The sequence below is a fragment of the Lutjanus erythropterus genome, chromosome 18 (genome assembly GCF_056507025.1).
Source record: "Lutjanus erythropterus isolate fLutEry1 chromosome 18, fLutEry1.hap2, whole genome shotgun sequence".
NCBI lineage: Eukaryota > Metazoa > Chordata > Actinopteri > Lutjaniformes > Lutjanidae > Lutjanus > Lutjanus erythropterus.
This window is the reverse complement of record NC_139334.1, coordinates 28422248-28434943: the sequence shown is the minus strand read 5'-3', so window position 1 is coordinate 28434943 and position 12696 is coordinate 28422248. Positions and strand designations below refer to the sequence as shown.

Genomic DNA, 12696 nt, shown 5'->3' with positions numbered 1-12696 from the left:
TCTTCTTTTGTCCAACCAACAGTCCAAAACACATTTCCTGTCCTAAATGACAAAGAAAATCAGCAAATCTTAAATTTAAGAAAATTTAACCAGCATGTGTTTGACATATTTGCTTGAAAAACAACTGAAATGATTATCAAAATAGTTACTTTTAGCTTATTTTCTTTTTCTCAACATATCAATTGATTGTTGCAGCTCTGATGACAATATTAAGTTTGGGAAAAGTCAGATCATCCCTAATCAATCTGAGAGAATGCTTTACTTTTACCTGCTTGTCGCTGAGGAGCACAAATTTCAGACACTGACAACCAAAAACAAGTTGGACGCACACTTTCCTTAAGTTCTCTGCAGGAAATGGTGCCCATGGTTTAGTCGTGGGGTTACAGAGTGTGAAGCTGGCTGGATGTGTGGGTTAGCGAGGGGCCAAACAGAGGCTGAGACATGAGAGGAGACAGACGGGGGGGTTTGGAGGCCCTGCCGTCTTACTTGGGCGAGCAGTAGTCCAGAGCGTAGTAGGAGTGGGGCAGCGTGGCCCAGCCTGCCTGGCAAACGTACAAAGGGCCGACGGTTTGATACCTCAGCCGCACGGAACTGGACGAGGCACCGAACGCAGCGGCCGCAAAGGCGGAGGAGGGGCTAGTGGCACAAGCCATCTCAGTCATGCTGGTCATGCCACAATGAAAAAACACCCCCCCCCACAGAACCACAAACACACAGGCAGAAATGAAAAATAAGATGATGAGAAAAAGGGAAAGTAAATACAAGAAAGAAAGACGGAGTATAAAGAAAGAAAATAAGGGAATGAAACAAAGGAAATCTTTTCTTGGGATCCTGTCTGGACTTTCTTTCAACAACAAAGGAGAGAATCTGACCTCAAATGTTGAATCGTTGCTATTAGAGTTCAACCAGTATGAATTTGGATGGCTGACACTGATATTTTTGTAAATATCCATGTTTACTAGTTTTAAATTCGACCACATTCACGTTTATAATGAGGAGTTTTTCCATTCTTGTTGGGTAGAAAAAGCTCTAAAGCAGCATTTAGGCCACAATACTGGCAAAGGAAAGCACTGACTGGTGGTGGAATAAAAAATAATAAACATGCTGGCTTCCAAAACAGGTTCCACAAAAATGCACAGGCTCAATAATCTGATTAAAAACTGCTCCTGAGCCAAGAAGTAATGATTCAACTTTGTGCATCAACTGTACTTTAGAGTCACCGGCTCAAACCCAGATTGTTCTCTCTGTGCTGACGCAGATTTTGTTTTTTGTTTTTTTTCGTGATGAAACCAGGTCAAAGACAACAAACATCCTCTCTCACCTGTTCTCCTTCCCGTTGGGAATGACGGAGAGGCGGTCTGTGTTGTTTCTGTCACTGCAGACATACGTGTTCCTCCTGGTCATTCCTGCCGACGCAGTGTTATTCTGGAGAGCAGGAAGAAAATCAGATGTCATATGATATTAATACAACTTGTTTTAGTCTGTTTAAAAGGATGGATTTAATAGAAAACATATCAACATTTTGTCTCTAGGATGCACATTAGGTTCTGCTATTGCAGATGCTAGTCTTCACATATAAATGGGACAAAACAGAAATTAACATAACATCACTGGGACTAAAAATACGCACAAAAATCAGGGAATTAATGACATATTCATTATAAAACTAAACTGGATCATAACCCAGACAAAAATAAGACGGGTTCAAAGATGACTACAAAGGGTTTGCAGTTAGACCGTGTCAACCAAAATCTCTGGGGCTGCCGTCAAGACATCAATGATTCAAATCATCAGTTGAGGATTCAGTCTCATTTTGTTGTCTCAAGTTTTTTTGCTACATCACTGCACTTAGAGGCACACATGATGACAGCATGGCAGACTGTAAACCTTTACCAGGAGAGATATTTTATATTTCTAAATTTGACGCCGTATTGTTGTTATTCTTTTATCTTCTCTTACCATTAGGCAATGGTCAGCAATTGCCTTCAGTTCCATAAAATGCCTCAAACTTATGGTTAAGAAAGTGTCTTTCTGAAATTCATACGCTAAAAACGGGATCAGAATGCTTAATTCATGAGTGTCTCAGGGTCTTCCCACTAACTTGGACTATTCCATAATCCCACTGCGCATCTGTGGAAATGATTCAGGAAGACAACTGCCAGCTCGTGTAAACAAACAGCTTGGCATAGTGTATAGACTGTTGAAAAATGAAGTGAAGCAACGCCAGCGATGCTGAAAAAAAAGGAAGGAAGTGGGAGGATACTAAAAGACAGCACCCACCCGAGCCACAGCCTGTTCACCCTGCTGCCGTCTGGCAGGAGATACAGAAGTATCCGCTGTCGCACCAACAGACATCAGGACAGCTTCTTTCCTGAGGCTGCGAGACTGTTTATTTTTATGATTTACTAGATTTAAAAAAGGTGGAGAATTGGGGATATGGAGGTTCCCATGTCTGTGTTTGCTTTAGGCCCCAGAATGATTAAATCCGCCCCTGACTTTTACACACTAAAGCTTCCAGCGTAGTACACTTGAAAGCCGCACCTATGTGTACTTAAACTCTAGATCTGTGTTGTGTTTCCAGTCCAGACAAGAGTCTTAAATATAGGCGGGGTTATCAGTGGAGCTTACAGGCTGCAACACAAAAGACTGCTTAAAAAATCTGTCCTTATTAATCTTTAAAGTTATTTCTCTGACTGTGTGGAGATCTGATAATTCCACATTAAGTTTTACAGATAAAATATGAGATAATATATAATAATAATGTGTTTCTCATGATTGCAGTTCAAGTATTAAAGAAAAAACATCAAGTTAAATATTTGGTAAAATCTTGTGACTCAGAGTTAACTTGGACAGTTCTGATTCAGGTACAGTTTGCAGTTTGAAAGTTTTTGGAATAATATATTTGACGTGGGTTGATGTTCACGTTTGAGGAAGCTCTTAACAGAGAGGTGTCTGAAATAATTTACTGGAAGACATAACTGATCCTTGCTGTTGTTGTTAGTAAGATAATGTTTTTGGCAGATTTATTTCAGCTCTGCTGGAAAGAATTCAGGTTTGACTATTCTCCTGATAAACAACAGGATGCTACAGATAAATTAGTATTTGGTTTTTTTTTTTTTGTTGTGTGTAACTGATAAAATAACTCACGCTCGGGCCAGTGGTGGCGCCTTTCCTGCGGTCAGGGATGTCAGCCTTGTTGGGGTTGTTGGCGTTGCCCAGCAGAGGGCTGGAGGGCGGAGCCCCGCGGCTTCCCGGGGTGCTGGGTTTACGGAGCTGGACTCCACTCTCTTCCTTGGCGCTGTTCTCTGCTGTGGTGGTCTGACTCCTCTTTGGATGAGCCATCCCTGGAGGGACGTTCTGACCGACTGCAGAGAGAAAAACAGACACAGATGTGTGACGGGTGACTCAGAGATGCTGTTTGTACCTCTGGCAAAACTGAAGTGTTTTTTTATCTAAAATGAGACGACCTACATTTGGAACAATTCTGACACTGACTCAAAGTGACTGAAGACGTGATCATCGGCAGATTAAGGTATCTTTAAAGAAAAGAGGGTGATTTTGTTCGTAGTTGAAAAAAAATCTCTCTTGGCTACATTTTAATGCAAAATAATGAGCTTGAGGCCTTATTACCCTCCTAAAATAGACCTGTAGCTTGAGCCGAGGCATGTAGTTGATTAATCATTCAACAGAATATTAATCCACAATAATATGCAGAGTTCAACATAGGTTTTTTTTTTTTACTTGTCCAGTCAGGCAAGTGAGCCCTGGATTAAACATTGACATGTTTAATGCGGAGCTGCAACATCTATAAAGTACCACATAATAGTGAAAAATGTCCATACCAGTTTTTAAAAGAGCATGTTTTGTCATTTTGCATGAACAGTTACTTTAATTATTAATCAATTATCAAAATAGTTTAATAATATAATTCTTTTTTCAGTGAATTGCAAGATTTACTTGACTGACATGGCATTTTACTTGGCCCGGGCAAGTGGACAATCCTTACTGTTTGGATAACCAACTGAGCAAAAATGCCAAAAATTCAATAATTCTAGCTTCTCAAATGTGAATATTTGCTGGTTTTCTTTGACTTCTGTGATGCTACACTGAATATCTTTGGTTTCTGGGCTGCTGGTCAGACAAAACTAGCGATTTAAACTTGGACCAAACAAGCATTAATGCAGAAAATTTTAATTCCTAATATAGACAGCTACTTTTTGCAGCCCTACATGTGTCAATATGCACAGATTTTGTTGTTGAACTGTAACTGAACTGGAGGCTATTTGACGTCACTTAAAATGCAGTGGTATTCTTTAAAAAGCACGGTGAGCGATGCCTGTGAATTGCTGTGTTAGAGACACGGCTTAAAGCCTCTCAGTGTGGCTATTTAAGGTGCAGATCTAACAGAAAGGAAACCTTACAAACTGAGGTTATTGACAAAGCATTATATCACAGTGGACAGTACTGAGCTGTGCAAATAAGCTAAAGGTTAAAGTGCCTCCACCATGTGACTGGTTTGATTTAACTACTATTATAAGCCTGACAACAGGCTACTGACAGAAACCAACCTTTATTAGGAGGGAAAGGCACAGCAGAGTTCAAGCTGTGGGCTCATTCAATGAGAAAAAATGCCAACACAAAAATAACAAAAGGCCCACCTTGTTCGCTGTAACGTCTCTGTTTGTGGTTGGAGGAGACGCTCCTCTGGACTTTGAGGTGGGATGGCGACTGGCCGTTGAGCTCGCTGTTGGGTCTCGGTTTGGCCAGAGACAAGTTGCTGCTGGAGGCCGACTCGGAGGGCTCCAACTGAGGGAAAAAAAACAGGCAGATTTGAGTCAAAACATGTCAGGGCATTTGTCTGTGCAAACATTTCTCAAGCCTTTCTTACCATTATTTATTATATATGAGAATGCAACTGTGGAGACCATTCTTATCCTTTTACACAAATTTAATTCAGTCCTCATTTCACTATCGAGGAAAAGGTGCAGATCAATAAAAAACTGTCTCAACTGCAGTCAGAGAACAATGCAGGGCGACCAGTTTAAGATCCGTGGAGGTTTATCGTTTTAATAAAAAAGCCAACTCTAACAACCACATGTAGCCAGCGTGCAGGTCAGTGTTTAACTCCAACCCGACATCCCCCCTCGTCTCCGGTGACCTGGCAGTAAAGATCAGTTAATCTACTGTGACGTGCTGCACTGATAACAGTTTGATGTTTGTACCTCGGAGGCCTTCCTGCCCAGCAGCAGATAGGTGGCTGTGATCTCGTCATACTTCATCTTGGCCAGAGAGTCCTGAATCTCTTCCAGGTTGTAGCCCATCCCCACCATCACATCTGCACAAAACAAAACACAAAACGTATTTAAAAAAATATTACAACAAGCACTGTAAAAAAAAAAAAAAAAAATGCATACACACAAAATGAGAGGTTTCATGGTTTCATCCAATGTGAGACAGAAAAACTGGTGACAAATGTTCACAGTTGGAAATATAAAGAACATGACAATAATCTGCCTAAAACTTAAAAAAAGGTTAGTCCTAAAACTGTTTCATGAGTCTAGTTTAACCTGCAGGGGTTTCTAAAGGCAAAAGCAGCATTTCTTGCCACTGAGGCAAGAAAACAGATTCCTGGGGAGTGAAAATGAGTCCAAAGCATCTCCTGATGCCTTTATTGTATCATCAGTGTAGAGCAGCAGGGATTTACTGTTTACCATCACGATAAGGAGCTCAAAAAGACGGTCAGAAAAACTAATTCTGACCACATTCATGAGTCTGACAGGAGTATGTGACTGAGCCACACAAACATGCTTCAGTGGTGATTATTTAAGTTTCGGGTCAGGGCGGTAATAGGCGACAATTTTGGAAACTGTATGTTGTTTAATTGTCTTGTTTTGATGTTGTGTATGGTTTTCTTTCTTAGGAGATCTCGATCTCAGTGGGACTTCCTGATTAAAGCAATCAAGATGTTTCAAATCACTATTGCTGCCTTTCTTGATTTTTATGATTTTAAATGAAATATCTTTGGGATATGGATTATCGATTGGTCAAAAATGTCACCTTGGGCTCTTGGTGATGATGATGAGCATTTTTCACATTTGTTTTTCAATTTCACACAAACAATTTGTCAACAAAACCCAACAGATTAGCAGATAATGAAATAAATCATCAGTTGTAGCCTTGAGATTACATTTGCACAGGTATTAGACTTTACCTGAGGCAGCTAAGATTTTGAATGAACTGTTCTGGGATAAAATTCTCTTAATCACCCTGAAATTCTGTCTTGTTTTGGTGAGGAAATGGCTCATTGAAGGATCAATTAATGCTGTTAACTTTCTCCACATATTAGAAGACGACTTCACAGCGTCACCTAAACTCTTCATAAAAGCTGATCTCTGGGAATGAACAGCCTGAGCAAGGACTCGCAAGCAACTCAAAGTACACAAGCAGAACAACGTGACACATATTTTGCAGAATACATTTACAGTTTCTGCTCCATATGCAGCAATAAAATACCAAGAAAACAACAATATAGCAGAGCTATTCAACAACAGCATATGGCAGATTATTAATTTTTCATAAAATCCTCAGTCTGACCTTTTGCAAACGCTTCTCAGTGATTATACGTGAATGGTGAGGTAGGATCGTGTGTGTGTGTGTGTGTGTGTGTGAATGATTCAGGTGAGAGAATCAGATCATCAGCACCTTCCTGCTCTCCTGCTCTGTCCCGTTTTGATCAATCAGAAGCAGAAAGCTGCTGATTGGAGAGCGTGTGTCAGACACGACGATGACGTGATACCTCCCCCATCGCCCAGCTCACGTTTGTAGCAGCATGCCAGGTGAAGCAGAGCGGCGTTTCCTGCTGCAGCTCCAGCCTGATCTGCTTTAAACATTCATCTGTGTGTGAGTGTATCCCTCCCCCCACATCATATGAAGGCTTTTATCCCTTCATCTCAACACTACACTGCCTATTAATTTTTAATAAACTCTCCTCTATCTGAAACATGTTGGAGAACATTTCTAATCAAAGCAGATTACATCTTCAGAGGCAGGACTGGCTTCTGAGCAAAAAGGTGTGAAGACGAGTCACAAGCTCCATATTGATGTGCTCTGATTTCCTGACGGTAATCAGTCTGTCGGAGCAGGTCAGCGTCTGTTTTCACCAGGAGATCCAACTCTTTATACATTAAATCTGATTTTTATTTTGTAGTTCTGACTTTCTGTGCAGCCCAAATCTTATCTGAGCTGAAAGGAAGAGCAGCTTCACTGGGATGTTAATGGCAAAGAGTGTGAGTAAGTGTGTGTGTGTGTGTCAGAGCATCTCTGTATTTTTAGCAAATGTTAGCTTCTAATATAAAACGTGTCCTTGGAGCAGTCTGCGATGTGTACACAGCAGATAGAAGCTCTGTAGACAGACAACTGCTGTGTGCTGACAAATACTTCAAAAAAGGGACAGAAAAACTGATTTGTTATATTGGTGATGTAATAAATACATAATTATATCATTCTCAAGAGCTGCAAACTGTTTAAAAAAAAAAAGTGTAAGAAATCAAGTATTATATGAAGGAGATCCATAAAGGTCAAACCTCTAATGATGCAATTAGAGGCCAATCAATACATCAACCATGCAGATACTTTATTAAAGATATATTGGTGTTAGTCAAACAGCAACCTCGGTAAAAAATAATGAAGACAAAGCAGAAAACTGCAGCTCCTTAAATGTCGGCTTGAGGCTGGCTCCAAAACAGAGTCAATCCCCACAGACTCTCTGCTAAAATGCCCAACTTTATCGTCATAATTATATTAAGAAAATATTTGAGTGACAGGTGGGTTCAGTCACAGAGGGTGTTCATTCAGCCACCTCAGACAGGAACTGCAAAGATGGCGGCAGCGACAGCCACCGCACTGAGAGCTTCAAAACGGCTCTTTAGAAACCTGTGGGTTACTTCACAAACGCTATGTCCACTATTTATTACGCTGTCGTATCAGAAAACACAGCACAGAAATTAAATAAAATGTATACGTTCCTGTCCAGACATGTGCTTAAGTATGTAAAGCAGTGATTCTCAAATTTCCATGATTAAAAACAATAATCGTAATGTATATTTAAAATAATGAATAATTTAAGTTCTAATCTGGAAATCTATAACAGGGCATCTCTGCAGCACATCAATACTTCATTATAATGCCGTTTTCTCCCATTTTTCCTTTTCCAAAATACTGCGATTTGTTTCTGGTTCTGTGATTTGGATATTGCATTTAGCCATATTGTAATTCTAATAATACTGCAATTAACTGTGCAGCCCTAACATATACATGAAGGTTCCTCCCGTCACCCATTAATGATGAAAAGCGGCTGTGTCGATATTTCTGTTGTGTTTTTCTTTCACATAGCTAAGTAGAAATGTCAAAACAAATATATGTCAAATTCTTCCTGGGGACATACATGAGAGGGTCCCTGGTATCTTATAAAGGGTCCTTGGCTGAGAAAAACTACAGAACCTCTGATCTAAGGGGCTCTGCTTTGATTAGTATCTTGTTTAAACCTGGATTTCCCACATAAAAAGTGAGAAAAGAGGCCCCGCCCACCACTGCTGCTGCTGCTGCATCAAGATCGATCACAAGCGTTAAGAGGAAACATCGGAGAGATTCAGCCATACATGTTTGACCTCAGTCGGACCCGCTCTGAGCTGGAGGTTTCAGGTTTCAGGAGTTTGTATATTAGACAGGAATTGATACCAAATCTAGCTGCACAGCTTTGCACAGATACAAGCAGGGCAGGCATGGTCAGACATTCTGGGGGACATAACCATGAGAAAAACACATTTTTGTAATGGAGGGGCATGTTTATTGCTGCCTTTTCTCAAGGATGCTTTGGCATCAGCTGCAATCTGCATCACACCGGAAGGACTTTGACTACAGGAAGGATTTATTGATCACCGGTATCTCCTTTCAGCAACCTAAGGTGTTGATATCTATTGAGCAAAAAAAATTACACGTTTACCATTTTCAAAATACCAAAAACCCTACAAATGAAAGCGATTCATGCTGTCCAACAGAATTTTCTTGCTGTCAGGGTGGAAAAGCCTCTCCGGCAGCGTTCTGATCATCACGTCACACTGAAACTCTCCGCTGAAAGCCGTACTAATGCCATTATTTTCGGTGGGTTAACAGCTCTCCTGCGCAGGTTTTTACTGACTGACGTCTTCTAATTTGGTCGAATTAAATCTTTCCACACCACCGTGGAGTAATCCAGCCTGGCAGACGTGACAAATTTAAGTAAACTAATAAAAAAAAACTAAACACCCACGCCATGATTTTAGAAAAACATTGGCCCAGACTGGAAATTAACACTTTGTTTCGTGATCGACCTGCAGGGAAACACTGAGCTCCTAGTGAAAGCGGCTCGAACGTCAGTTGCAGGAAGGTGAGAAATGAGTTCTGCCTCTGTAACCAGGCAGAATCTGTGATAACCATCTTTCATCTATCTCCACACCCTCTCTCCCCCTTCTCTTCTTTCTCACTTTCACCCTCCTGCTCCCCCTCAACACTTCTGCTTTTTCTTCCTAAAATGTGCTTTAATACTGAAGCATGAGATACAGAAGTGTGCGTCTTCAGTGCAGCTTTTCTGATTAGATTTAGTAATGACATAAACCACAGTATGCATGCTTTAAGACACATGTGACGTTGCTTTCTTCATTTATCAGTTAAAGGAATACCTTTTAGGAAACTCAACATCATAAACTGGCAATAACAAGCGTCAACGGGTCCTGATCAGCTGTTTTTAACTGCCAATTATCCGTCAATGTAAAGTTACACCCATTATCCTGAAAACAAAAGCCCACCTCTCCAGAAACACACAATGAAGTGACTGCCCGTCTCACTGCCTGCCAGACCACATTAACAAACTACTCAATTTCATTTTCTTATTTCTAAAAGATTATTAATGGTTTCTTACTCACATTAATTCAAACTCTAATTAACGTGAAACACGTGTTTGAAATTTCAAAGGAGGATACCGCAGCTCTAGCGTTGTTGTCAGACAAGCGAGTGTTTCCTTAATCTCTGATGACACATCACGGTCATTTTATGATCTATTATAGTAAATATATTATAGTTTTCCTCTAAACAGTGGATAAACAGAATAGTTGCATATTAATTTTCTGTCAAACAACTGATTGCTTCAGTTCTGAACTCGCCAACAGCTTAAAATAGACTGACTGACAGTGTTTTCTGGTCTAATAAACTGGTTTTATGGCCTGATGAGAACTGATTAATAAATCTATTACAGTGCTCTTTATGAAGCAGAACAACATGCATGTGTATTAAACCTTGTGCTGCAGCTTTATGTTGATCTGATGGCATTTGATTCGGATTTGTGCTGAAAGTGTTGCAGAGACTAACATTTAAAATCGTACTGCATGTGCTGTTTTTCCAGGTATTGTTCATATCCCTCCTGAACAGGGTGGCAACTAACGATCATTTTCATTTTCATTATTTTCATGTCAATTATTGTCTCAATTAGTTGTTTTGTCTATAAAATTTCAGAAAATGGTGAAAAATGTCCATCAGTGTTTCTTTAAGCCAAAGACGACGTCCTCAAATGCCTCGTTTTGCCTACAACCTGAACATATTCAGTTTACTGTCATGGAGGAGTAAAGATACCAGGGAAAAAAATCACATTAAAGAAGCTAAAATCAGAGAAATTTGACTTTGTTAACAAATTACTTAAACCAATAAATCAATTATCAAAATAGTTAGGCAATTCATTTAATAGTTGACTCCTAATCCTTGCAGCTCTACGAGACCCTCGTGTAAAACTGCATGTGCTGTTTTTTCCAGGTATTGTTCACATCCCTCCTGAAGTCACGACTGTCTGAAGCATTTTGCAGTGTGAGTCACCGCCTCTCCTAAAATATTTTGTCTTTTCCATTTGGGAGACAGTTTACGTAAAGTTTCACATACATTATTTAGGATTCAGGGATTCCTCAGCAAGACTAAGACATCCCTCTCCCCCCTTCCTTTTGTCTGCTCTCTCTGGGTGACTGGGAGTTTGCGCCGACACATGTGCACCGACAGCCAACCTCAGCTGCTCTTACGTAAGAGCTGCCCCTCATTTACAGCTTTCATTCAGGGCACGATGGGGAGGCTTCTCTCCTCGCTCCGTCCTCTCTCTTCGCATGCAGCAGCGCTGCTCGTGTTTATTTATTCATCATCACGTTTCATCTTCTCTTTTAAAGCTCTTCAGCGCTGGTATAATGAGACCGTCTCTGTGTTGTGGAGCTGTACGTTTAACAGCTAATGTTTAACGACATTTTCTCACCGTCGGACAAAAAGCATACAGATTTTTTTTTACTGTAAAGAATGGAAAGGAGATTGTTTTGATGGCTGTGCATTTTTTCTGATTACATAACAGGGTATCACAGGCCCAATGGTCATAAAGCTTCATATAAACTTAAATGACCAAGCAAACTTCCCCCTAAAGGAAGAAAATGCAGTTATGTGACTTTACCAGCCATATCAGCAGTTTGCAGAGCGTCAGTCTGTGTTTTTTTGTCATTATTATTATTATTATTATTTTTTACCTATTCTCTTCTGGTCCGTGATGTCCAGCTCTGGTTCAGTGTAAGGCTTGAGCTCGTCCTCTTCAAATCCTGCATTGATCCATCGATCCTTCATGATTTGCTGCAAAAGCAAAGTGAGACAATTAGAATCTGGCACAACTGATTCTGGATCTATCAAACATTTTTGATAAGAATCGCTTTTCCTTTGCTTTGTAAATAATTATGACAACTGGTTAAAGCTGCTATCTGTAATATTTTTTGGATTACACTTCAATCAGAATCAGCTTTTACACGCAACACATAACACAAACAATTTTGATAAGGGCCCCTCAAATTTGATATTAGACTTGTGCCGATTGGCAATCAAATCGTATATCGAAGATTGAAGTGATGATCAACATTTGGTTTTTCCTGTACTGGTATCAAGGCGACTTACTATCAAATCTAAGATATTATGACAATCTCAAGAAACTGAGCCTCACTCTGCATTTACAGACGTTTCTGGTAAAGCACAGCGTCTGCCTGCTGAGAGTGAATTTTAAATCTTTAATTATAAATCAATTTTCATGGATCTGACACCGTGCATCAATAAAAACATCCTTGGATTTGCACTTGCACTGAGTCTTTTCAGTTGTGTGCTTATGTTTGATTCATAAAGGAATATAAAGGAGAAAGAAAAACTTGCTTACACAGATTCCAAGAGGCCCATTTATAACTTAAGCGTGTGATCTATAAATCTAAAATTAACTTAAAATTGACAGCACCTGACTTAAAATGATTTCCCTTACATAATGCAACACAAATGAGCATTTATCCAGGAATAACCATGGACCAAAGGAGAAATGCTAACTTTTTTGGAAGACGAGATCATGTGACACTTGTTACTCAGTAGACAAACAAACCCGAACATGTAATTCCCGTCACATTGTTCATAAAGCTAATGCAAAGTTCACCACAGGGTTGGTGTATGTGCGTTTCGAACTGCAATACGCCTTCTATACCAGCAAGAAAAATCACTTACATCAAGTCTAGACTTTGCTTAGAGATAAGATCAATTCCACATCAAAGAAAGGTTTTATAAATAACTACTTATACACAGTTTTCTGCACAAGTCATACTGAAGATGAAAATTGAT

The 12696-nt window shown here is 39.9% G+C and overlaps 1 protein-coding gene across 15 annotated transcripts in view; it reads right to left on the bottom strand.

Moving 5' to 3' along the window:
* Window positions 1-12696, bottom strand: part of mark3a (MAP/microtubule affinity-regulating kinase 3a) — a 75788-nt gene that overhangs the window by 21650 nt on the left and 41442 nt on the right. For all 15 annotated transcript variants that reach the window (XR_014772263.1, XM_084741818.1, XM_084741819.1 and 12 more), the window contains exons 10-14: window positions 11583-11682; window positions 5223-5335; window positions 4659-4806; window positions 3148-3365; window positions 1322-1425 (exon numbers count right to left, since the gene is read on the bottom strand). Coding sequence is in view for 14 of the 15 variants with exons in the window: in XM_084741818.1 (XP_084597944.1) it covers window positions 1322-1425; window positions 3148-3365; window positions 4659-4806; window positions 5223-5335; window positions 11583-11682 (683 nt within the window). In the remaining variant the exon portion in view is untranslated. The remainder of the gene's footprint in view (window positions 1-1321; window positions 1426-3147; window positions 3366-4658; window positions 4807-5222; window positions 5336-11582; window positions 11683-12696) is intronic.